Source organism: Syngnathus acus, chromosome 2 (assembly GCF_901709675.1).
Source record: "Syngnathus acus chromosome 2, fSynAcu1.2, whole genome shotgun sequence".
Taxonomy (NCBI): domain Eukaryota; kingdom Metazoa; phylum Chordata; class Actinopteri; order Syngnathiformes; family Syngnathidae; genus Syngnathus; species Syngnathus acus.
In genome coordinates, this window is record NC_051088.1 from 777,323 (window position 1) to 804,774 (window position 27,452).

A 27,452-nucleotide genomic window follows, 5' to 3' on the forward strand; every position below is an offset into this window, starting at 1 on the left:
GTGTTCAAAAAGTCTTTTTTCAAACTTGAGTCTTGAAAAAGAGGGGGTCGTGTTATAATCATGGTCGTCTTATATTCGGGCCAATACGGTACTTTTACTACTACTACTACAGTGGAGCCTCGGTTTTCGAACGTCCCAGTTCTCGAACAAATCGGTATTCGAACAAAGAATTCGAGATTTTTTTGCTTTGGATGTCGGACGAAATTTTGGTTGTCGAACCTTGCGAGATGAGCCAATAGGACCCGCATGCCAACTGACTCCGTTCGTTATTAGTCAAGTCAAGTTTATTTGTATAGCCCTAAATCACAAGCAGTCTCAAAGGGCTTCACATAGACAAAAAACTGACAATTATTCTCAAAGCATCCCCTGATCTTAAGCTCCCAAAAGGGTAAGGAAAAATTAAAAAAAAAAATACCAGGGGAAAATGAGAAACCTTGAGAAGGGACCACAGATGGAAGGATCCCCTTTCAGGATCACCAGGCTGCAATGGATGCAGAGAGGGCACATAAAGTACATACCGTATTTTCCGCCCTAAAAGGCGCACCGGATTATAAGGCGCATCTTCAATGAACGGCCCATTTTAAAACTTTGTCCATATATAAGGCGCACCGGATTATAAGGCGCATAAAATAGAAGCTATACTGCAACAAACTGAGGTTGACTAGGGTTGCGGTATGCATCCACTAGCCAATAACCAACGAGCCCTCTGTAAACAATCGCGTTTCTCAAACGATCTCCTATAAAATGATCGGAACTGACTAAAGTTCGATCTAACGCATTGGTATTACTTACCTATGTTTCCCTTCCATATCGATCCGTAGATTTACTCGAAACATTAACAGAGCAGCCTATTTTGACATGAAATAGCCTGGTACGTATAGCAGCTATCGTTATAGCATTAGCCATCCGCAAAGTCCCATGAGCCTCAGCTCGCAATCTCCCATGAGCCTCAGCAAAGTGTAAACAATCGCGTTTCTCAAACGATCTCCTATAAAATGATCGGAACTGACTAAAGTTCGATCTAACACATTGGTACTGCTTACCTATGGTTCCCTTCCATATCAATCCGTAAATTTACTCGAAACATTAACGGAGCAGCCTATTTTTAAATGAAATAGCCTCACGGGTACAACAGCTATTCGGTGACGCCCCCTGACTACAGTTGCCGTAATGTTGGGAAGCGATGCGACCTTGTAATTTACTAGTCGTACTAAAACGTACTGAAACATTTTGGCAGAGCACTGTGTACAACCAGTATGGATCAACAAATTCATCAATTGATCCATATATAAGGCGCACCGGACTATAATGCGCACTGTCGACTTTTGATAAAAATTTAGGTTTTTAGGTGCGCCTTATAGGGCGGAAAATACGGTAATATGAAAATCAATGAAAAGGTGGATGTCCAAGTCAAAGCGAAGAGCTGCCGGAGGTGCCCTCGATTGTCCTGGCAGTGTCTTCGAGGAGGAGGAGGGTAAGCTGCAGTTCCCTCATCCTGAATTGGTCCACGAGAATCCAGATAGCCGCTGTCAGCTTGAGTGCCACCTAACCACCTCCGCAGCCGGGGAGGGGTGGGGGGAGGGGGGATGGGGAGAGGGAGAGAAAACAAACTCCAGCCGAATCGTCCACTACAGGTTAATTAAAGGCCATATCATAGAAATGTGTCTTTAAACGTGTCTTAAATGTTTCTAGTGAGGCAGCAGTTCTAATATCCATTGGTAGGGCATTCCAAAGCTCTGGAGCTCGAATAGAAAATGCTCGAGACCCTGCAGACATTTTCTTGGCCCTCGGTGTCACTAAAAGACTAGCGTTTTGCGAACGAAGGTTACGAGACGGAACATAAGGAACAACTAGGTCGACGAGATATGAAAGCGCTAAGCCATGCAGTGATTTATAGGTTAATAGAAGAACCTTGAAGTCACATCTTAAATGGACCGGGAGCCAATGTAAGTTGGCCAATATTGGGGTAATGTGATCAAATTCTCTTGCCCGTGAGAGCAGCCTTGCAGCAGCATTTTGTACTAACTGTAGACTTTTGATGCTGGACTTAGGAAGACCAGAGAATAATGCATTACAGTAGTCCAGGCGCGACGTGATGAACGCATGTATAATAGTTTCCGCATCACCGGTAGAGAGGATCGGACGAATCTTAGCAATATTACGAAGGTGAAAAACCGCAATTCTGGTTATATTCTTAATGTGCTTTTGAAAGGAGAGCGTTTGGTCAAATATTACCCTGAGATTCGTTACAGTATCACTCTGAGTGATAGTACGGTTATCTATAGTTATAGTGGTTTCCTTAAATAAGTGTTGATAACGAGTTGGACCAATTATCAACATCTCAGTTTTATCTGGGTTAAGATGAAGGAATTTGAGAGACATCCATTGCTTGATATCCGCAAGGCACGCCTCAAGATTACAACAGTCCCGCGGATCTGTCATCGATAACGGCATATATAATTGGGTGTCATCCGCGTAACATTGAAAACTAATATTATATTTACATATTATGTCCCCAAGCGGAATCATATAAATATCAAATAGAATTGGTCCGAGTACCAATCCCTGTGGGACACCACACGTAACATTATAGAGCTCAGAGGACGTATTGCCATGGACCACTCGGTGCGTCCTGTCTGATAGATAGGAATAGAACCAGCCTAGTGCTGACCCTTAAATACCAACACAACTTTTAAGACGCTCTAATAAAATATCGAAGTCTACAGTGTCGAAGGCAGCACTAAGATTGCCTTCAAACATGAAGTGTTTGAATCCATAGCTATGAGGAGATCATTAGTCACTTTAGCAAGTGCTGTCTCAGTGGAATGATTAGCTCTAAAACCAGACTGAAAAGATTCATATCGATTATTAGCGACCATGTAATAATCTGCTGCGCTACTACTTTTTCAAGAAGTTTTGCTATGAATGGGAGGTTTGAAACTGGCCTATAATTACTGATTACATTCTCGTTACGCTGAGGATTGCATCAACTCTAATCATGCCTCCCAAGGAAGCAAGTGGGAGCAGTAAAGCTGATCATGGCGAAAAGAGGAAAGTAGTGCACAAAACTGTTGAATTTAAAAAATAATTAATCGCAAAATATGAGTCCGGTGTGTGTGTGTCAGAGTTGGCGCTGGAGTTTTGCATGGCAAAATCGACAATAAGCTCGATCCTGAAAAACAAAGACGCTCTTAAAGGAAGTGATGTTGCGAGGGGCGACTGTGCTTACCAACAAACCTTTGCACTTTGTTGTGCTTTTTTCCCCCTCACAATTTAAAAAGATATCTTTTACTATTAGAATGAAACACACAAGCGAGTTGCTACAGATACGGCAATACATTCCCCAGCCTAGCCTACTCTATGAATTCAGTTTATTATTTATATTATTTATTTATACATTACCTACTCACTTATTTATGCAGTTTATGGTGTAAAATAATGAAAAAATGCTTTAAAAAAGCGTTTTTGGCTTGGAACGTATTAAAAATCTTTCCATTATTTGTAACGGGAAATCGTGATTCGGAATTCAAATGATTCACTTCTCGAACAGCCTTCTAGAACAGATTGTGGTCGAAAACCGAGGCTCCACTGTACTACTACTAATAATACATTCAATTTGTATAGCGCTTTTCAAAGACCCAAAGATGCTTACAGGGAAACAAAGGTTAGGACATGAATGGGGGGGGGAGACAATAGGATAAAGTTGGTAACAGGTTATGGGTAGGGGAGGTCGTAGGCTTGTGAAAAAAGGTAAGTTTTTAGACGGGACTTAAATATGGGGAGTGAGGGTGAGTCGCAGACAGATTGTGGGAGAGAGTTCCATAGTCGGGGTGCTGTGCAGGAGAAGGCTCTGTCACTGAAGGATTTGAGTTTGGTTTTTGGGACTGTCGGATGAGAAGTAGTGGAGGATCGGAGGGGACGGGTGGGGCGGTAGGGGATAAGGAACTTGGATAGGTAAGGGGGAGCCAGGTGGTGAAGGGCTTTGAAGGTGAGGAGAAGTATTTTGAAGATGATGCGCTGTTTGATGGGGAGCCCGTGAAGAGAGTGGAGAATCGGAGTGATGTGTTCGCAATGATGTGTTCGCAGGATCCCTTCGTGAGTTGTCATCTTATCTTGGTGGAGGGGTTTGCGTGTCCCTATGATCCTAGAAGCCATATTGTCTGGGGCTTCATGCCCCTGGTAGGGTCACCCATGGCAAAAGGGTCCTAGGCATGGCCCAAAAGATCCCTTATGAAGAATAAAATTAATGGACTTAGTTTTCCCTCGCCCGGACGCGGGTCACCGGTGCCCCCCTCTGGAACCAGGCCTGGAGGTGGGGCTCGAAGGCGAGCGTCTGGTGGCCGGGCATTCGCCCATGGGGTCCGGCCGGGCACAGCCCGAAAAGGGAACGTGGGTCCCTTTTCCCATGGGCTCCCCCCGTGTGGGAGGGGCCAAAAGGGTCTGGTGCATAGTGAGCTGGGTGGCGGCCAAGGGCGGGGACCCCGGCTGCAGAAGCTGGCTATTGGGACATGGAATGTCACCTCTCTGGCTGGAAAGGAGCCCGAGCTGGTGTGTGAGGCAGAAAATTTCCGACTAGACATAGTCGGACTTGCCTCCACACACAATTTGGATTCTGGTACAAGCCCTCTCGAGAGGGGCTGGACTCTCTTCCACTCTGAAGTTGCCCACGGTGAGAGGCGTCGAGCAGGTGTGGGTATACTTATTGCCCCCCGGCTGGGCGCCTGCACATTGGGGTTCACCCCGGTGAATGAGAGGGTAGCCTCCCTCCGCCTTCGGGTGAGGGGACGGGTCATGACTGTTGTTTGTGCCTATGCACCGAACAGCAGCTCAGAGTACCCACCCTTTTTGGGGTCCTCAGAAGAAGTGCTGGAGAGTGCTCCTTCTGGGGACTCCATTGTTCTACTGGGTGACTTCAATGCTCATGTGGGCAATGACAGTGAGACCTGGAAGGGTGTGATTGGGAGGAACCCCCCCCCCCGATCTGAACCCGAGCGGTGTTCTATTGTTGGACTTCTGTGCTCGACACAGATTGTCAATAATGAACACCATGTTCAAACATAAGGATGTCCATGTGTGCACTTGGCACCAGGACACCCTAGGCCGCAGTTCAATGATCGATTTTGTAGCCGTGTCATTGGATTTGCGGCCGCATGTTTTGAACACTCGGGTGAAGAGAGGAGCCGAGCTGTCAACTGATCACCACCTGGTCGTGGGTTGGCTTCGATGGTGGGGGAAGATGCCGGTCCGACCTGGCAGACCCAAACGTACTGTGAGGGTCTGCTGGGCACGTCTGGCAGAATCCCCTGTCAGGAAGAGCTTCAACTCCCACCTCCGGCAGAGGTTTTCCCACGTCCCGGAGGAGGCGGGGGACATTAAGTCCGAGTGGACCATGTTCCATGCCTCCATTGTTGAGGCAGCTGACCGGAGCTGTGGCCGTAAGGTGGTCGGTTCCAGTTGTGGCGGCAATCCCCGAACCCGCTGGTGGACACCGGCGGTAATGGTTGCCGTCAAGCTGAAGGAGGCAGCCGACAGGTACCAGATGGCAAGGAGGAACGCGGCTTTGGCGGTTGCTGAGGCAAAAACTCGAGCGTGGGAGGAGTTTGGCAAGGCCATGGAGAATGACTTCCGGATGGCTTCGAGGAAATTCTGGTCCACCATCCGGCGTCTCAGGAGGGGGAAGCAGTGCACCGTCAACGCTGTTTACAGTGGAGATGGCGTGCTGCTGACCTCGACTCGGGACGTCGTGAGTCGGTAGGGAGAATACTTCGAAGACCTCCTCAATTCCACCGACTCCATTGTGGAAGCAGGACCTGGAGGCTCTGAGGTGGACTCTCCAATCTCTCAATCGGTCGAAGTCGCTGAGGCAGTTAAAAAACTCCTTGGGGGCAAGGCCGGAGTTCTTAAAACCTCTGGATGTTGTGGGGCTGTCCTGGCTGACACACCTCTGCAACATCGCATGGAGATCGGGGACGGTGCCTCTGGATTGGCAGACTGGGGTGGTGGTTCCCCTCTTTGCCAGCTCAGTGGCCTAGTGGTAGAGTGTCCGCCCTGACACTGGAAGGTTGTGGGTTCAAACCCCGGCCGGGTCATACCAAAGACTATAAAAATGGGACCCATTGCCTCCCTGCTTGGCACTCAGCATTAAGGGGTGGAATTAGGGGGTTAGATCACCAAATGATTCCCGAGCGCGGCACCGCTGCTGCTCACTGCTCCCCTCTCCCCCAGGGGATGGATCAAAATCACACGGGGATGGGTTAAATGCAGAGGACAAATTTCACTACACCCAGATGTGTATGTGATGATCATTGGGACTTTAACTTTAACTTTTTTAAGAAGGGGGACCAGAGGGTGTGTTCCAACTACAAAGGAATCACACTCCACAGCCTCCCTGGTAAGGTCTATTCAGGGGTACTGGAGAGGAGGGTCCGTCGGGAGGTCGAACCTCGGATTCAGGAGGAGCAGTGTGGTTTTCGTCTTGGCCGTGGAACAGTGGACCAGCTCTATACCCTCTGCAGGATCCTCGAGGGGGCTTGAGAGTTCGATCAACCAGTCCACATGTGTTTTGTGGACTTGGAGAAAGCGTTTGAGCGTGTCCCTCGGGAGGACTGTGGAGGGTGCTTCGGGAGTACGGGGTGCCGAGCCAATTGATAAGGGCGGTTTGGTCCCTGTATCATCAATGCCAGAGTTTGGTCCACATTTCAGTAAGTCGGATTTGTTCCCAGTGAGGGTTGGACTCTGCCAAGGCTGCCCTTTGTCACCGATTCTATTCATAGCTTTTATTGACAGAATTTGTAGGCGCAGCCGAGGCGTTGAGGGTGTCCGGTTTGGGGACCTCAGCATTACGTCTCTGTTTTTTGCAGACGACGTGGTGCTGTTGGCTTCTTCAAGCCGTGATCACCAGTTCTCACTGGAGTGGTTCTTAGCCGAGTGTGAAGCGGTCGGGATGAGATCAGGCCCCAAGTGGAGGAGTTCAAGTATCCTGTGGTCTTGTTCACGAGCGAGGGCAGAATGGGCGGATCGGAGCAGCGTCGGCTGTAATGCGGACTCTGTACCGGTCTGTCGTGATGAAGAGAGAGCTGAGCCAAAAGCCAAAGCTCTCAATTTACCGGTCGATCTACGCTCCTACCCTCACCTATGGTCACGAGCTATGGGTCGTGACCGAAAGAACGAGATCCCGCATACAAGCGGCCAAAATGAGTTTTCTCCGTAGGGTGTCCGGCTTCTCCCTTAGAGATAGGGTGAAAAGCTCGGTCATCCGGGAGAGTCTCGGAGTAGAGCCGCTCCTCCACGTTGAGAGGAGCCAGATGAGGTGGCTCGGGCATCTCATCAGGATGCCTCCTGGACACCTCCCTGGGGAGGTGTTACGAGCATGTCCCACCGGCAGGAAACCCCGTGGACGACCCAGGGCACACTGGAGAGACTATGTCTCTCAGCTGGCCTGGGAACATCTTGGGATCCCCCGGGATGAGCTGGACGAAGTGGCTGGTGAGAGCGAAGTCTGGGAGTCCCTCTTAAAGCTGCTGCCCCCGCGTCCTGACCCCGGATAAGCGGAAGAAGATGGATGGATGGTGTTCGCAGGACCGGGTGTGGCTAAGGAGGCGGGCAGCAGAGTTGTGAACTAGTTGAAGTCTATGGAGTGAGGGACAAGTGATGCCAGTGAGAAGAGAGTTACAGTAGTCAAGCTGGGATGAGATGAAGGCATGGATGAGGGATTCAGCGGCAGGGAGAGCGAGGCAGTGTTGGATTTTGGTGATGCGGCGGAGGTGGAAGTAGGAGGTCTTGACAATAGAGCTAACATGAGGGTGGAAGGACAGGGTAGAGTCAAAAATAACACAGAGGTTGCGTGCCAGAGGGGAGGGAATGATGGTTGAGGAGTCAATGGTGAGTGAGATGGGTCCGGTTTTATTGAGAGTGGATTTAGTGCCTATGAGGAGGAGCTCTGTTTTGTCACTGTTGAGTTTGAGGAAGTTGTGTGCCAGCCATTTTTTATTGTAGAGATGCAGGTTTCTAGGTGGGTGAGGGGAGGGTTCCGGGTGGGTGCAGTGCGTATGTATATCTGGGTGTTATCAGCATAACAGTGGAAGTCCAGGTTGAGTTTGCAGATGACATCACCAAGGGGGAAACGGTAGCAGATGAATAGGAGGGGGCGAGAACTGAGCCTTGGGGGACCCCCTGTGTGACTGGTGAGAGGATGGATGTGTGGCCGGAGAGAGAGACAAACTGGTGCCTGTTGGTGAGATATGACGTGAGCCAGTCGAGTGCATCTCCTCAACACCTAGTTGGCACAGCCTTTGAAGAAGGATGGAGTGGTTCACAGTGTCAAAGGCTGCGCTAAGGTCAAGTAGTAGCAGGATGTTGAGGGCACCGGAGTCTGCGGAGATGAGGAGATCATTGGTAACTTTAAGAAGAGTGGTTTCGGTGCTGTGCAGTGGGCGGAATCCGGGTTGGAAGGGTTCATAGAGGTTGTTGGACTGGAGATGGGTGTGGAGTTGGGCGGAGACAATGCGTTCCAAGGTTTTGGAAAGGAATGAAAAGTTGGAGATGGGACGGTAGTTGGAGTGGTTGCCTGGGTCCAGGGTGGACTTTTTGAGGATATGGGTGTTGGCGGCAAGCTTATAAACAGTGGGAAAGTGACCAAGGGATAGAGACTGATTAAAAAGGGTGGTGAGGTGAGGGAGCAGGACAGGGAGGCAGGCCTTAATTAGGGTTGCTGGAAGACGATCAAGAGAGCGGGTGGTTGTCTTAGATGTGTTGATATACAGGATGTGGGAGGAGTCGACAGGGGAGAAGGTAGTGGGAGAGGGGAAGGGCGGAAGGTCAGGAAGTGGGGGCAGGAGAGCAGGGGAGGTGGGGGAGAAGGAGTTATTGATGGTGGTGGTCAGAAAACTGTTGAGTTGGGCGATTTTGTTGTTAAAGCTGAGAAGGAAAGAGTTACAGAGGGGGGCTGAGGAGGGTGGGTTGATGGTCAGTGGCTGGAGCAATTTGTTGGCCGTAGAGAACAGGATGCGGGGGTTCCGGTTGGTCCTGTTAATTAGGGATGAGAAGTAAGCGGATTTGGCAGGAAGGAGAGCATCACGGTAGGAGGAGACGTGTTGTTTGAAGGCTTCAGCATGGACGATGAGGCGGGTTCAACTCTTTCAAGTTGACGGCCAGTTTGATTCATGGAGCGGAGTTCCGGGGTGTACCAGGGGACAGAGTTGGTGAATGAGACAGAGGAAGTTTTCCAGGGGGCTACGGATCGAGGGAGTCAGAGAGGATGTTGTTGAGCATGATGGCGTAGTGTGAGTGGGTTTACTGTCTTGATATTGCGGTAGGAGATGGTGCGTTTTGTGGGATTATGAGGCGAGGGTAGAGGAGCGGAGAAGAGGATGCAGAGATGATCTGACAGTGGAAAAGTGAGAGGACGGGGGTTGGATACTAGTGGAAAGGAGGAGCCGACGATATCCAGGGTGTGGCCTTCGGTGTGAGTGGGGAAGTTGATATGCTGGGTAAGATAGAATCAGTCCAGAAGAGAGAGGAAGTTGGACGCCAGTGGGGTAGTTGGCTGGTTGATGTGGATGTTGAAATCACCGGTAAGTAGGAGGCGGGAGGAGACAGAGGATGCAATGGTGAGGAGTTCGGAGAGTTCAGAAAGAAAGGACGGGTGTGACTTTGAGGGACGGTAGATGAGAATAGCAGTAGTAGAGTTGGGGAGGGAAAAAGCGAGATATTCAAAAGAGGAAATAGATGGGAGGTTGAGGTTCAGTTCAGTGATGGATAGGGACTGTTTGAGGACAGCAATACCACTGCCTCGCCCGGAGAGGTGGGGTTTGGCGATGTAGCTGTAGTTAGACGGAGTGGCTTGGTTGAGAGCAAAGAAATCCAGGGGCCATTGCCATGTTTCACAGAAAAGAAGCAGATCCAAGTTATTGCCCAGTAACAATTCAAAATAGCCGGTGATTTGTAGGAGAGGGAGCAACAGTTCAGCAGTGCGAAGGAGATGGATGGAGGAGCAGAGTGGGGGGAGCAGAGAATTGTTGAGGTTGGCAGTACGGGAGGGGGGCGTGATGAGGGGGGCAGGAGGTAGTCCAGAATGAGGGGATGGGTGAGCTGTCAGGGAAGTGTCGGTTCCAAGACAGTCCAGAGCCACGGTGGATGTAGCGGCGACGGCAAAAGATCCCAGCTTTGCTGGCAGCAGAAGCAGCAGTAGCAAACAAATGCAATCTCTCAAAATTCTTCTCAAAATCGCATATGCATGAGGTTATTCAGTTTTAAAGGTCACTTCAGGAACACATGAAAAGACACTGGTATCTTCCGTTGTCTGCTGGAGTGTCATGTTGCTTGAGGGGCGATGGTCCTCAAACACTTGTAGATAGAACCCAATGTCTCCTTTCAAAGTGATGACACAAGTTTTTTGAAGATTCTAGAATTGTCACGTGCCCGTGCCATAGGACAGTGGTCCCCAACCTTTTTTGCGCCACGGACCGGTTACATGTCAGAAATATTTTCGCGGACCAACCTTTATATAAATAAATAATACATTTATATAAATAAATAATACATTTATAATAAATATGTAAATCCGTTGAAATAAAATGATACGACTGGCATAAAAACAAGTATAAACGATTTTTCTTCAATTTATTTATTTATTTATTAGTAGTTAGTATTTATTTATTATTTATTAAATTTTATTAATAAAACTTACCATTACGTTGCATTAGTGGGAGCACTGAGCTTGTTTCTCTGAAACGAGCCGGTCCCATCTAGGCGTAATCGGAGACAATGACAGCCGAAGTGGTTAAGGTTTGTCTTTTAATGCAGGATGCTTGGTGTCCATGTGCCGAAGCAGTTTTGAAGGCTTCATTGCCTCGTTAGCTAGCTTGTCGTCACATATTATGCAGAGTGGGCTTAGCGCGTCAGAGTCACCTGTGGCGATAAATCCATATAGGACTCCAGAAATGTTCTTTTAAATGCAGCTTTCCTTTTCTTAGAAGTCGTAGCCTCTTCTTCCGTCTCCTCATTGGGCTTTTTTCCCTTTCCGAAGAAGCTTTCCAAAATTCTCTGTTTCTTGCTTATTTTTGCTTGCTTCGCGGGCTCGACTGAGGTGACCTGTCACGTGACCGAGACAAGCGTCTTGACCTGAACCGACGGATGTAATTGGGAGAGAATCGCCAATTTTTTTATATTTTTCAAAATAAATTCTTACTCATTTTTGCTAGCTTTGCGGGCTCGACTGGGGAAACTTGTCACGTGACCGGGACGAGAGTCTTGACCTGAATTAATTAATCGTCGATGAAAAATTTTTTTTTTTTTTTTCTGTGCGGCTTGGCGGCCCGGTACCAAGTGACCCACGGACCAGTACCGGTCCGCGGCCCGGTGGTTGGGGACCTCTGCCATAGGACACTCAGCCGGCAACTTCCCTCAGCCACGCCCCTTTCATCACTGACTGACTAATTACTGTTCTGCTCCCTCTGGTTACCTCGTGTATTTAAACCCTGGCCGTGTGTTTTTCCCTGTCTACTGTTGCTTCCTGTCTGTTTCTGCTCATGTCGTTCCTGTCCTGCATGCCCATTCCCCCCGGTCTGGTGTGGAGGCTCACGGTCAGAACCCGTTCCTGTATCTGTTCCTGGTCCGAGTGGACTTCTGTTTCCTGCCCGCTGTCCGTGAGCCTCTGTCCCGCCTGTGTCTTTGTTCGCCTACCCCTTTCCTTCAATAAACCCTGGTCCAAGCTGCATTTGGTCGCCCTGCTCCACTTATTCCTGACAAGAATTGTTTGCAGTGGCGTCTCGCATTTATCGTTGCGCAATTATGGCAACGGCAGATGAGAATTCTGTCGAGTCCAAATACATACCAGATGTTCTAAAATATATTATGCATGTTTATTATTCATTTAGCTATTATAAGCATATTTTTCATTATAGAGCAGGGCTTCTCAATTATTTTCTGTATTTGAAAATTAAAGTATTTGAAAATTATAACTACCGTTTTTTTCCGTGTATAATGCGCCCCCATGTATAATACGCACCCTAAAAATGGCATGTTGATGCTGGAAAAAAGCCTGTACCCATGTATAATACGCACCCAATTATTTATTTATTTATTTTTTTAAGTCCCAATGATCGTCACACACGCAAGGAGGCAATGGGTCCCATTTTTATAGTCTTTGGTATGGTCTTAACTAGGCTGGATGTATTTTTTTTTGTTGGCGTTGATTTCTCCTACTGCCCCTAAAGGCACCACCGCGATCAGATGAAAAGAGAGGAAAGTGACGTGCGGACATGTGAAAAAGGCGGCTCTGTATGGGAGAGACGTTGAAGAGGAATAAAAACACCCTCGGAAACCAAAACTTGCCCCTCGTCATGACTCGGAGCCGCAACAAATGTTTCGGATTTGTGTAGGGTACATTGTGACAGCAAACGAGCAGGTGATCGAGCAAGCGTCTGATACGAGAGCATTGCGTTCGTATGGAGCGTGTTTGAAGTGAACAGCAGAGACGAAAGGAACAAGGCAAAGTGTTGTGAAATAAAATATTACCTGTAATACGCATTTTGTTATTTGCTGATTGTATTAAACCAGTGGTTCCCAAACTTTTGCAGGCTGGCGCCCCCTTTGGCTCCCCAGTGAATTCCTAGCGCCCCCCCCCCCCCAGGCACTTATATATATAAATAATACATTTATATAAATAAATAAATAATACATTTATAATATCATTACCATTACGTTGAATTAGTGGGAGCACTGAGTTTGTTTCTCAGAAACGAGCCGGTCCCATCTAGACGTAATCGGAGACAATGACACCCGAAGTGATTTAAGGTTTGTCTTTTATTGCAGGATGCTTGGTCTCCATGTGTTGAAGCAGTTTTGAATGCTTCACTGCCTGGTTAGTTAGCCTGTCGCCACATATTAGCTTTGCGGGCTCGACTGGGGAAACATGTCACGTGACCGGGACGAGTGTCTTGACCTGAATTAATTGATCGTCGATAAAAAAAATATTCTGTGCGGCTTGGCGGCCCGGTACCAAGTGACCCACGGACCGGTACCGGTCCGCGGCCCGGTGGTTGGGGACCACTGCCCTAACCAGCTCAACACAACACAACACGGCGCGTTCTGGCGAGTCCCCAATTTCATGTTGACTTGAACTCAAGATGATGTTGACCGCCAGAATGCGGTTTTTATTATAAGATAAAATTCTGAACATTACAAGCTTGAAATTACAAACCTGAGCTTTTGCTTTTGTAGTCTATGCTGTCGGATCTGACTGGGCCAGAGCGGCGTGTTGTGTACAAATCGACTGCCGCCCCCCTACCGCCCCCCTACCGCCCCTTTCTTCCTCACCGCCCCCCCAGATCTTTCCACCGCCCCCAGGGGGGCGGTACCGCCCACTTTGGGAACCACTGTATTAAACTATCACATTCATTGTCAGTCAAGAAGAGAAGAGGACTATTATCCCTTTTTTGACGAAATGACCAGAGCACAGTACAAACACACTATTGTTCTTGTAACGTGTTTTGTATTTAAGTCCTGTCTGCCCCTCGCTCACCGTCGAATCATTGCATGTGTTACTGTCATGATGTCTGTTTGGTTTCTGTTCCTGTCTTTGGTAATGTCACCCTGTCTTTTTGTTCCACGTCTTTGTCGGTCAGTCCTGTTGTTGGTTTTGTTGTACCATGATTTTCTTAAAAAAATAAAAAGTAAAAATTTAAAAAAAATTGTACCCATGTATAATGCGCACCCCAGATTTTAGGACAATAAATTAGTTAAATTTTGCGTATTATACACGGAAAAAACCGGTAGTATAGTTTGACTATGAATTTGCCAAATATACTTCTCCATAACATTGTATCCTTATCATTAACACCAACTTACAGCAAAGAACAACTTGATAAACTTCTCTGCCTTTATTTTTACCCCTGTTCTATTATTTGTGTGTGTTTCTTCAGGATTTGTTCACCACTTTTCAATACGTCCTGCTATGTGCTGTCTTTGCATTCTCAATGCTAGAAAACTCCATCCATCTTAAACGTATTACTCCCTGCATTGAGAGCCCTACAGCCACCCACTGTAGTGAATGTGCAATAATATTTTATTCTAATAGGAAAAATGTTCCCACACGCACTTCCCCATGGCATCGCACTGCGGGGGGGGGGGGGGGGGGGCACTTGCCCGACGACTTAAGAAAGACAGAGAAGAGATAGAACGTTACGTCATGTTAAAAATATGTTAAAACATTTTGGGAGGTTTTCGAGGGAGGCTGGAATGGGTTAATTGGTTTTCATTCATTTAAACAAATGAGTGTTTTGAGTTACACGATTGGTCATGGAACAGATGAAACGCATGTCAAGGCACCACTGTATTCAATTATTACAGCGAGTGATGTAGTGCTTTATGCTTTCAGGTCTGGAGCGAGATAAGTTTGACAACAAGACTGTATCGTTCGAGGAGCACATCAAGCTGGAGCACAACATCTGGAACTACTTGTACTTCATCGTTCTGGTGCGTGAGAAGAACAAAACAGACTACACCGGGCCTGAGAGCTACGTGGCTAAGATGATCAAGGTACAAGAGATGTGTGTCACACCACTGAGATACCAACTGACTTCCTGAACGTGTTTCAGAACAACAACCTGGATTGGTTTCCCCGCATGCAGGCCATGTCGCTGGTGGTCAACGATGACGATGGAGAGCAGAACGAGATGAGGATGCTGCAGGACAAGCTTAGCTCCACCATGAAAGTAGTGATGGCACTCACTATGCAGCTTACAGATCTCAAAGAGCAGGTATGTAAATAAGTTAAACAAGACTGATTACAATACGTGGTACCTTGATTTAATAATTTTAGGACATCAGCATTAGCAAACAAATCCATCCATCCATCTTCTTCCGCTTATCCGGGGTCGGGTCGCGGGGGCAGCAGCTTTAGGAGGTATGCCCAGACTTCCCTCTCCCCAGCCACTTCGTCCAGCTCATCCCGGGGGATCCCAAGCCGTTCCCAGGCCAGCTGAGAGAAATAGTCTCTCCAGCGTGTCCTGGGTCGTCCACGGGGTCTCCTGCCGGTGGGACATGCCCGAAACAGCTCCAGGCATCCTGATGAGATGCCCGAGCCACCTCTTCTGGCTCCTCTCAACGTAGAGGAGCAGCAGCTCGACTTTGAGTCCCTCACGGATGACCAAGCTCACCCTATCTCTTAGGGAGAGCCCGGCCACCCTGCGGACAAAACTTATTTCGTCCGCTTGTATCCGGGATCTGGTTCTTTCCGTCACGACCCATAGCTCGTGACCATAGATGAGGGTAGGAGCGTAGATGAACAGGTAAATCGAGAGCTTTGCCTTTTGGCTCAGCTCTCTCTTCACCACGACCAGTACAGAGTCCGCATCACAGCCGAAGCTGTACCGATCCGCCTGTCGAGCTCACGCTCCATCCTGCCCTCGCTCGTGAACAAGACCCCAAGATACTTGAACTCCTCCACTTGGGAAAGAATCTCATCCCCGATCCGGAGAGGGCATTCCACCCTTTTCCGACCTCATCATGGATCATGGATCATGGACTCGGATTTGGAGGTGCTGACTCTCGAGCTGAAGATCACGGCTTGAAGAAGCCAACAGCACCACGTCGTCTGCAAAAAGCAGAGATGCAATGCTGAGGTTCCCAAACCAGACACCCTCAACGCCTCGGCTGCGCCTAAAAATTCTGTTCATAAAAGTCATGAACAGAATCGGTGACAAAGGGCAGCCTTGATGGAGTCCAACCCTCACTGGGAACGAATCCGACTTACTGCCGGAAATGCGGACCAAACTCTGGCATCGGCGATACAGGAACTGAACTGCCCTTATCAGTTAGTTTGGCACCCCGTACTCCCGAAGCACCCTCCACAGAACTTCCCGAGGGACACGATCAAACGCCTTCTCCAAGTCCACAAAACACATGACTGGTTGAGCGAACTCCCATGCCCCCTCGAGGATCCTGCCGAGGGTATAGAGCTGGTCCACTGTTCCACGGCCAGGACGAAAACCACACTGCTCCTCCTGAATCAGAGATTCAACCTCCCACGGACCCTCCTCTCCAGCACCCCTGAATAGACCTTACCAGGGAGGCTGAGGAGATTGATTCTTCTGTAGTTGGAACACACCTTCCGGTACCCCTTCTTAAAAAGGGGGACCACCACCCCATTCTACCATCCCCAATGTCCACACAATGCTGTAGAGGTGTGTCAGCCAGGACAGCCCCACATCATCCAGAGCCTTTAAGAACTCCGGGCGGTTCTCATCCGCGCCTGGGGCCTAAACCCAAGGAGTTTTTTTAACTACCTCGATGACTTCGACCCCAGAGATTGGAGAGTCCACCTCAGAGCCTCCAGGCCCTGCTTCCTCAATGGAAGGCGTGTCGGTGGAATTGAGGAGGTCTTCGAAGTATTCTCCCCACCGTCTCACGACGTCCTGAGTTGAAGTCAGCAGCACGCCATCTCCAATGTAAACAGTGTTGACGGTGCACTGCTTCCTCCTCCTGAGACGCCGGATGGTGGACCAGAATTTCCTCGAAGCCGTCCAGAAGTCATTCTCCATGGCCTCGCCAAACTCCTCCCACGCCCGGGTTTTTGCCTCAGCAACCGCCGAAGCCGCGTTCCGCTTTGCCATCTGGTACCCGTCGGCTGCCTCCGGAGCCCCACAGGCGAAAACGGCCCAATAGGACTCCTTCTTCAGCTTGACGGCATCCCTTACCGCCGGTGTCCACCAGCCGGTTCAGGGATTGCCACTACGACAGGCACCGACCACCTTATGACCACAGCTCCGGTCGGCTGCCTCAACAATGGAGGCACGGAACATTGTCCACTCGGACTCAATGTCCTCCGCCTTCTCCGGGACATGGGAAAAGCTCTGCCGGAGGTGGGAGTTGAAGCTCTTCCTGACAGGGGATTCTGCCAGACGTTCCCAGCAGACCATCACAGTACGTTTGGGTCTGCCAGGTCTGACTGGCATCGTCCCCCACCATCGGAGCCAACCCACCACCAGGTGGCAATCAGTTGATAGCTCCGCCCCTCTCTTCACCCGAGTGTCCAAATCATGCGGCCACAAATCCGATGACACGACGACAAAGACAATCATTGAACTGCGGCCTAGGGTGTCCTGGTGCCAAGTGCACACATGGACACCCTTATGTTTGAACATGGTGTTCATTACTGACAATCCGTGTCAAGCACAGAAGTCCAATACTAGAACACCGCTCGGGTTCAGATCGGGAGGGGGGGGGCGTTCCTCCCAATCACACCCTTCCAGGTCTCACTGTCATTGCCCACATGACCAATGAATTCACCCAGTAGAACAATGGAGTCCCCAGAAGGAGCACTCTCCAGCACTTGTTCTAAGGACCCCAAAAACGGTGGGCATTCTGAGCTGCTGTTCAGTGCATAGACACAAACAACAGTCAGGACCCGTCCCCCCACCCGAAGGCGGAGGGAGGCTACCCTCTCATTCACCGGGGTGAACCCCATTGTGGAGGCGCCCAGGAGGGTGGCAATAAGTATACCCACACCTGCTCGACGCCTCTCACCGTGGGCAACTCCAGCGTGGAAGAGAGTCCAGCCCCTCTCAAGAGGGCTTGTACCAGAACCCAAAATGTGTGTGGAGGCAAGTCCGACTATGTCTAGTCGGAACTTTTCTGCCTCGCACACCAGCTCGGGCTCCTTTCCAGTCAGAGAGGTGACATTCCATGTCCCAAGAGCCAGCTTCTGCAGCCGGGTTAGCCCAGCTCACTTTGCACCCGACCCCTTTGGCCCCTCCCACAGGTGGTGAGCCCATGGGAAGGGGTACCCACGTTTCCTTTTCGGGCTGTACCCGGCCGGGCCCCATGGGCAAAGGCCCGGCCACCGGACGCTCGCCTTCGAGCCCCAACTCCAGGCCTGGCTCGAGAGGGGGGCCCCGGTGACCCACGTCCGGGCGAGGGAAAACTGAGTCCATATATTTTTTTCTTCATAAGGGGTTCTTTTGAGCCGTGCTTTGTCTGGCCCCTAACCTAGGACCCTTTGGCCATGGGCGACCTTACCAGGGGCATGAGGCCCCAGACAACATGGCTCCTAGGATAATTGGGACACGCAAACCCCTCCACCACGATAAGGTGACGACTCACAGAGGGGGTATAAGTCAAGTCAAGTTTATTTGTATAGCCCTAAATCATAAAATACCTTCAACCAGAATCCAGACTCTCATTGGAAGCTATAGGAAGTGTTTAGAGGCTGTTATTTCTGCATAAGGAGGATATACTAAATATTGATGTCATTTTTCTGTTGGGGTGTCCAAATGTATGCACCTGCCTACTTTTGTTGAGGTAATGTTTGCACACTTTCTGTAAATCGTATAAACTTGATTTCACTTCTCAAATATCACTGGTTTTGTCTGCTATATGATATTGCTGATCCGAACAACCAATGATTTATAAAGGAAAATCTTGAAAATGATCCGGGGTGCCCAAACTTTTGCATATGACTGTATATATATATATATATATATATACACATACATACATACGTACCAGCCCAGTGGCCTAGTGGTAGAGTGTCCGCCCTGAGACTGGAAGGTTGTGGGTTCAAACCCCGGCCGGGTCATACCAAAGACTATAAAAATGGGACCCATTGCCTCCTTGCTTGGCACTCAGCATTAAGGGTTGGAATTGTCGGGTTAGATCGCCAAATGATTCCCGAGCGCGGCACCGCTGCTGCTCACTGCTCCCCTTTCCCCCAGGGGATGGATCAAAATCACACGGGGATGGGTTAAATGCAGAGGACAAATTTCACCACACCCAGATGTGTGTGTGACGATCATTGGGACTTTAATCTTTAATCTTTAATACATACATACATACATACATGCATATATAAAGCACACTCTATATATATATTTCTATGTGTTCTAGTGAGTTTTTTGTTGTTTTCTCCTTCTCACATTATTGATTAGGCTAGTGCGCGGCTATGGATGTTCACATTGTAACATTCGTAGTTTGTTCCTTACTGATTTTGGAACTTTTTGGTGCGGCGTCGGGTGAGCCTTCCATACTCGGCTACGTTGTCAACACCCACGATCAGCTGTTAGCCTGGCGCTACACACCCCTTCCCTGCGGGTTGCGGCCGGAGATCCCCAAGGAGATACGGCCGCGGAGAAGAGGATGCCGAGCCGGAGTAAAGCGCACGCAGCGGAAGAGACGGTATAAACCGTGCTTGCCGTCGGTCATCATGGGGAACGTGAGATCTCTTCAAAGCAAAATGGAAGAGCTAACGGCGCTAGCCGGGACGCAGAGGGAATATCGCAAATGCAGTCTCATGTGCTTCATGGAGACGTGGCTGGACGATCTCTCGTCCGACTCACACCTCTCCCTGGACGGATTTCAAGTGGTGCGGGCTGACAGTAGAGCTACAGAGAGCGGTAAGAGGAGAGGAGGGGGACTCGCTGCGTTTGTGAATGATAGATGGTGCCATCCCGGACACGTCAGTGTTAAGGAGCAACTCTGCTCCAGTGACTTGGAGCTGTTGGTGGTTAGCATGCGACCGTACTATCTCCCGAGGGAGTTTTCACATGTTGTTGCTATAACTGTGTACATCCCTCCCTCGGCTGTCGCTGCTACCGCTACGAACCGGATCCACTCTATAGTTTCTAAGCTTCAAACTCAGCACCCCCAATCCCTCCTCCTCATCTCCGGGGACTTCAATCATGCTTCCCTGGCCTCTTCCCTCCCCACCTTTACTCAATATGTCGACTACCACGCCAGAAACAATAGAACTTTGGACCTGTTGTATGCTAATGTCAAGGATGCATACACCTCATCCCCCCTCCCCCCACTTGGTCGCTCGAATCACAACCTTGTCCATCTGGTCGCAGACTACACCACGGTGGTAAAGGTGGTCTGTGATGTTGTGGTCTGAGGAATCTACTGCCAGGCTCAGAGACTGCTTTGCGAATACAGACTGGGAAGCTCTCTGTAGCCCCCATGGCAGTGACATTGACAGCGTGACCCACTGCATTACGGACTACATTAATTTATTTGTGGAGACCACTGTGCCCTCCAAGCTGGTCCGGTGTTTTCCTAACAACAAACCCTGGGTGTCCTCCAAGATAAAGGCTCTGCTTAATGAGAAGGTGAAAGCCTTTGGTTTGGGGGACGCGGTGGAGCTGCATAGAGTCCAGAAGAAACTCCGGCTGAAGATCAGGAAGGGGAAAGAGAACTACAGAGGGAGGCTGGAGAAGCAAATGGGGCTTAACAACGCTAGAAACATCTGGAGGGGTCTGCAATCCATCTCGGGCCATGGTAAAGGGGTTGATTGGAAACCAGCTGATGGGGACAAGGACTGGGCGGATGAACTCAATCTGTTCTTCAACAGATTTGATTCCGCCTCCCCCCGCCCCTTAACCCTGCTCCGCACCTCAGCCCGCCACCTTCAACACTCCAGCCCCCCCGCCAGCTCACCAACCCCCCCTCACCGCCCCGAAGTCACTTTTCAGTCTTCACTCCATCACCCCAGTCTTCCAACACCCCCTTCTCCTTTACAGAGCTTCAGGTGAGGAGTCACCTCAGAAAGATCAAGGCAGGGAAGGCCCCGGGCCCAGACGGCATCTGTCCGAGACTGCTCAGAGACTGTGCGGGCCAGCTGAGTGGCGTGGTCATGTACCAGTTCAACCTGAGCCTGAACAAAGTTCCAGCCCTGTGGAAGACCTCCTGCGTGGTCCCCGTACCGAAGGTGCCGCGACCCAAGGAGCCTAATCACTTCAGGCCTATTGCCTTGACTTCCCACCTGATGAAGACTATGGAGAGGATCATCCTGGGTCACCTGCGTTTGCTGGTGGGAGCGCAGCTGAACCCCCTGCAGCTTGCTTACCGGCCTGGTGTTGGGGTGGACGATGCAGTGATTTATTTACTGCACAGAACACTGCTTCACCTGGAGAACATCGGGAGCACTGGGAGGATCATGTTCTTCGATTTCTCCAGCGCTTTTAACACCATCCAGCTGTCACTGCTCAGGGTGAAGATAGAGAAGGCGGGTGTGGACCAGCACCTGGCTGCATGGACGACAGACTTCCTCACCGACAGGCCGCAGTATGTGAGGTTACATCGCTGTGAGTCTGACGTGGTACGCTGCAGCACAGGTGTCCCCCAGGGTACGGTGCTCTCTCCTTTCCTTTTCGCCCTGTACACTTCGGACTTTACCCACGACACTGCACACTGCCACATCCAGAAGTTCTCCGACGACACGGCCATTGTTGGATATGTTTCGGAGGGGAACGATCTGGAATACAGGACGGTCATCAAGGACTTTGTCAGCTGGTGTGAGCTCAACCAGCTTCAGCTGAACACCAGCAAGACGAAGGAGATGATTGCGTGCTTCAGGAGGACAGCACCCCACTTCACTCCGGTGAACATCCAGGGATCGGACATTGAGGTAGTGGAGAACTACAAATTCCTGGGTGTTCGCCTTAACAACAAAATGGACTGGACTGATGACACCCACGCCCTGTACAAGAAGGGCCAGAGTCGCCTCCACCTGCTGAGGAGACTGAGGTCCTTCGGTGTGTGCAGGGCTCTCCTCAGGACCTTCTATGACTCTGTGGTGGCCTCAGCCATCCTCTACGCTGTGGTCTGCTGGCATGGGGGCAGTACGGACTGGGACAGGGGGAGACTGAATAAGATGGTCAGGAGAGCGAGCTCTGTCCTGGGCTGTCCCCTGGACTCCATTGAGGTTGTGGGTGAGAGGAGGATGTTAAATAAGCTGAATTCCATCATGGACAACACCTCTCATCCCCTCCATGACATTGTGCGGTCCCTGAGCAGCTCCTTTAGCAGCAGACTATTACACCCACAGTGTAGGAAGGAACGATTCCGCAGGTCCTTCATTCCCTCTGCTGTCAGACTCTACAAAATGCGTGACACCTGATAAAATTGTGTTTTGTCTCTACTAGCGGCACTTGTCTTTGTCCTTGTCTGTTATTTATCCTTTTTTTAATTTTGGCACTTGTATTCTTGCACTCGTATGCGCTGCTGTGACAAATAAATTTCCCCGCTGTGGGATGAATAAAGTTATATCATCATCATCATCATATACACCTATATATATATATATATATATATACACCTATATATATATATATATATATATATATATATATATATGAGCTTTCAAGATTTTTATGAAAAGTTGTAGTGCTCTCAATGGCGTTGAACTCCCAATTATTCTTAATAAGATTGCTTTTTTTGTTGTTAATTTAGTTATTTGCCTTTACCTTTGCACTTTTATGTCCCAAATTCTATACGTTTTCTGTTCTTTGGGAAAACAAGTTAAGAAATAATACGTTATCTGTTCTTTGGGAAAACAAGTTAAGAAATAATATGCTCACAAAAAATGTACCGTTTTTCCATGTATAATACGCCCCATGTATAATACGCACCCTAAAAATGGCATGTCGATGCTGGAAAAAAGCCTGTACCCATGTATAATACGCACCCAAATTTTGACTCGTACTTAAGTCCGTAAACGTAAAATTATTTCAGAAAAAATATCATCTTTGGGAACAACCGGATGTTATTCTGCTGGTCAGTATCACTGCGCATGCGCTAGCAAACTCGATAGCGAAGAAATATGTGAGACTCTCAACGGGATCACCAATATTTGAGTGATGTTCCAGTTATTTATTATCTTTCTGTGTGTTGTGTGTTCACAATTGTCATGGTGATCTTTCTGGTGATTTCTTAACTAGGCTGGATGTATTTTTTTTGTTGCCGTTGATTTCTCCGACTGCCCAGAAAGGCACCACCGCGATCAGTTAGGTTAAAATGAAAAGAGAGGAAAGTGACGTGCGGATATGTGAAAAAGGCGGCTCTGTATGGGAGAGAAGTTGAAGAGGAATAAAAACACCCTTGGAAACCAAAACTTGCCCCTCGTCGTGACTCGGAGCCGCAACAAATGTTTCGGATTTGTGTAGGGTACTGTGACAGCAAACGAGCAGGTGATCGAGCAAGCGTCTGATACGAGAGCATTGTGTTGGTATGGAGCGTGTTTGAAGTGAACAGCAGAGAGGAAAGGAGCAAGGCAAAGTGTTGTGAAATAAAATATTACCTGTAATACGCATTTTGTTATTTGCTGATTGTATTAAACTATCGCATTCATTGTCAGTCAAGAAGAGAAGAGGACTATTATCCCTTCTTTGGCGAAATGACCAGAACACAGTACAAATCCGTTCTGCGCATCGGATCCATAGTGCGCATGCGCAGTGATACTGCCTCCGTATGATATCCGGTCTGCGATGGAGATTAAAAAACAAACAATATTTGACAATAACACACCATCAAGGATTGCACCATCGCATCAAACGATGTGTCGTCAATTATGAATTTTACTGACTAAGTGTGTTGGGCAGGATGGCTGAATGCGATGCGCGATTGACGTGTCTTGCGCATCCGTTCTGCGCATACTGTCATGGCGGCCTCCGTATGATATCCGGTCTGCGATGGAGATTAAAAAACAAAATATTTGACAATAACACACCATCAAGGATTGCACCATCGCATCAAACGATGTGCCGTCAATTATGAATTTTACTGACTGTGTTGGGCAGGATGGCTGAATGCGATGCGCGATTGACAACAAACAAGAAGAAAGGTGATTTCAAGTTTTATTTCGAGGGAGATTTTCTTCAAAAATTGTTGTACCCATGTATAATGCGCACCCAAGATTTTAGGACAATAAATTAGTTAAATTTTGCGCATTATACATGAAAAAAAACGTTAAGTTAAATGTTACTTTAAATGTTTTGCACATTGAATACTTCAGTTGTATGTTCTTATTTTCCTAACTCAGTCTGGCACCTATAGCAGCACATTTTTGACCACAGTCATATTTTTGTTACAAGTCAAGCAATTTTCTCATGTATTTGATATTTTAGGGTGATAGCAGCACCTGGATATTAGTGTGGTTGGAATGGGTGAAAACAACAAGGAAAAGGCAATAGGTCAGTGGGTAACAGCTCGCAGAAATTTTTTTTGTTTTGGAGATTGGGGGTAAGAAAAGAACTATGACGTTTTCATGTTTGGAACTATGGCCTTAGTTAAAAAAATCAATTATGAACTATGAACAAGTTCATTTTATGTGAGCTGAACTTTGAAGTAGTTTGTGTAGAAATTAACTTTCCCAACACTGGCAATTGTGGTGCTTAATTAGTGTAGGTGCTTTTTCTTCGTTGGTTTAGGTCAGGGGTGGGCAAACCTTTTGACTTGCGGGCCGAATTGGGTTCTAAATTTTGACCAGGGGGCCGAACCAGGAGCAGATGGATGTAGTGTTTGTGTGAAGTAATATAAACGACATGTAAAGGTCATTGCATAAAAGGTTTTGGCCTTTAGTAGGTAGTAAAGCATGGATATTCAAAAAAAGCTTTTTGAAAACAAATGCATTTATTAACAGCATTAAAAAAATATTTCACCAAAGAACTACTATCACTGATTCTCATTAAATACGACACTGTTATTGTGAATAACAGTTTCCATCACTTCAGCACCTGCAGGTCAGATTTATGAAAGATATTTTATCTTATGAGGCGAAATCACATCAAACAGCAAACATTCTGACCAAATACATAATCTTGAAGAATCAGTGAAAGAATACATCTAAATAAAGTAATAAAGAAATCAAAACGGCACCACGGTGACGGATATCTGAAAATCAGAGCAGAGCTTTAACTCACAAACACCTGCTGACAGAGGTGAGGAAACCTTAAGATCGGCCTAAAAACTTTAAAAGTTAAGATTAGTCAAAAACAGGTGGTGCATCTAAAACTTGCCTCTGTACTTGACTTTTGATCCGCAGTTTGCCGGTGAGTAAGGTTTTCTTGAGTCTTCAAATTAGCTGTCAACCTCTCCGATGTAGCCGCCCGTTCATGTGTTGACTGCTAGCGTAGTTAGCATGCTGCGCAGCAAAGTGATGGCTAATATTGTACTCCTTGAATACTGCAACCGTTTCTTGGCATATCAGACAAACCGGTATTGATCGGAATTCAGCGAAAAAGTATTTTGTTGTCCACTCTTTTTAAAACACTCTGCACTCAGTGTCCACCTTTCTTTTCCTTGGGCCATTCATTTTAATGCAAGGATTTCAAGGGAAGGTTTATGGGGGGCTTTAGCGTAAAACTGCCTGAAAGCTCAGCGTGCGAATTACAAGAATGCTAACGTCACAGCCCACACTCGAAATTCGGCACTAATAGAAATAGAGCGCGGAGTGCGCCGGGTCCGTACTACTGAGTACGTATACGCCCTTGTGAGTGTGCAGACACGGCTTCCGGGAGTAAATGCGCGGGCGGGGAGTAAATGCGCGGGCGGGCCTTTCCCCATCTACTGGGGAAACGCAGTCATTGCAGGGAAAATGACCAAAAAGATTTTTAATAATACAATTTATTCAGGTTTGGCGGGCCAGATTAAACGGCCCCGTGGGCCAGATGTGGCCCACGAGCCGTAGTTTGCCCATGTGCGGTTTAGGTGCTTCTTCGTTTTCGGATGAACTTCTTCATGGTCTGAGGTGGCTGCGCGCTGTATGCAACACAGATAATGGCGGCGGCGGGATTTCTGTTCAGATTTTTTTTTTAATATTGATCTTTTTGGGCAAAGGCATTCTTTATTGATATTGATCAATTTCTGTGTGCGTGCGTGTGCATGCGTGTCTGTGTGTGCGCATGTGTGTAGATGACCGAGCAGAGGAAGAGGAAACAGAGGATGGGATTTGTGGATGTTCAACAGGGCGGCATTTCTTCGCTTCCTCCCAGTGCCGTTGGAGGGAACCACCAGCAGCTGTAAAATAAATAAAAATCAACTACCACAAAATTTAATGAATCTAGGTATACACTTGGGCAAGAAAGCAGCAGCAGAAGAATATACTTAAAATACTGAGTACTGAATCATTTTACTGAGTTTTTTGTGACTATTTTCTTAAAATTTGTGCTTTCAACACGCATCAATATTAACCACATTGTGATTCTGTTTATCCTCATTTATGACATTGATATCAGTGATTTAAAATATTGGGAGTTAATCATTAAAATGCTACAGACAGATTACTTAAAAGTTTAACTCTACTATATGGTGTACTACACTGTCCTACTGTGTATAATTTACTGTCACTATGCTTTGCTCTTATACTGCTAAATATATTGACAACAAACACACCTGTCTCCATGGGGAGGCTATTGCCCACCAATATTCTTGTGCCGTCTTTCCCACACAAGGCATGAATCTCTAAAATATTAACTTTTTTCTGTATTTAATTATATCATATTAGTAGCTATTGTTGTGTGAAGAAATACTACTGCTGAGTTCTTTATTAGTAAGATATTAAAATCTAAAGAAACAAGGTTGTGATTTTGTTTGTTTTATGATCTAAACTGTAAAAGTCTATTCTTACTAAAAATAATGTTAAATGCACAGGACTATGTGACATATGTCAATGAGATGTCACAAGAGCCCTATTTTACAAAGTGAAACTACGTTTTTTTGTGTGTCCTAGCATGTAATGGGTTCACAGTTTATTGTAGGGGAGACGGGACAAGTTAATATGGAAGCCAGTTGAACAGCGGTCAACGTGAACGCGCACAGTGAGTGTCAATGTTCCCTCTAATTTTTCATGTCTGAGCAGACACAAAAGCTCCCTGAGGACCATTGTGAGCAACATTAGATGTGACCACAAACATCACACCAGTTCAAAACCTTGTATCGTAGCAAGTTACATGGCTTGTTAAAAGAATTAAATCAACCGCACTCGGCGGCAACTTGGGGGACAGAACTGCACGCAGCGGCGGTCAGGAACCCAGGGCCACAATCGCGGCACACACTGGGGGCCTGACGCGCAATCGGCAGCAACTTAGGGAACAGAACTGCACTCAGCGGAGGTCAGGGGCCCAGGGCCACAATCGCGGCACACACTGGGGGCCTGACGCGCAATCGGCAGCAACATGGGGAACAGAACTGCACTCAGCGGAGGTCAGGGGCCCAGGGCCACAATCGCGGCATACACTGGGGGCCTGACGCGCTATCGGCAGCAACTTTGGGGGACATGAACCACACTCTGGCGGCGACACGGGGGACATGAACCGCACTCTGGCGGCGACACGGGGGACATGAACCGCACCCTTGCGGCGACACGGGGGACATGAACCGCACTCTGGCGGCGACACGGGGGACATGAACCGCACCCTTGCGGCGACACGGACGACATGAACCGCCCCCTGGCGGCGACACGGACGACATGAACCGCCCCCTGGCGGCGACACGGACGACATGAACCGCACCCTGGCGGCGACACGGGGGACATGAACCGCACCCTGGCGGCGACACGGGGGAGATAAACCGCAGCCTGGCGGCGACACGGGGGACATGAACCGCAGCCTGGCGGCGACACGGGGGACATGAACCGCACCCTGGCGGCGACACGGGGGACATGAACCGCACCCTGGCGGCGA

General features: G+C 48.3%; 1 protein-coding gene across 5 annotated transcripts in view; it reads left to right on the top strand.

The window, feature by feature from the left end:
- itpr3 (inositol 1,4,5-trisphosphate receptor, type 3) overlaps positions 1-26,351 on the top strand; it is a 312,780-nt gene extending 286,429 nt beyond the window's left edge. For 4 of the 5 annotated variants that reach the window (XM_037245880.1, XM_037245881.1, XM_037245883.1 and 1 more), the window contains 3 exons: positions 14,378-14,538; positions 14,598-14,759; positions 25,684-26,351. In XM_037245880.1, the coding sequence (XP_037101775.1) occupies positions 14,378-14,538; positions 14,598-14,759; positions 25,684-25,794 (434 nt within the window). In that variant the 3' untranslated portion in view covers positions 25,795-26,351. Of the gene's footprint in view, positions 1-14,377; positions 14,539-14,597; positions 14,760-25,683 lie in introns of those variants that run through there. The other variant, XM_037245884.1, reaches the window with a different exon arrangement.
- The last annotated feature ends 1,101 nt before the right edge of the window (positions 26,352-27,452 follow it).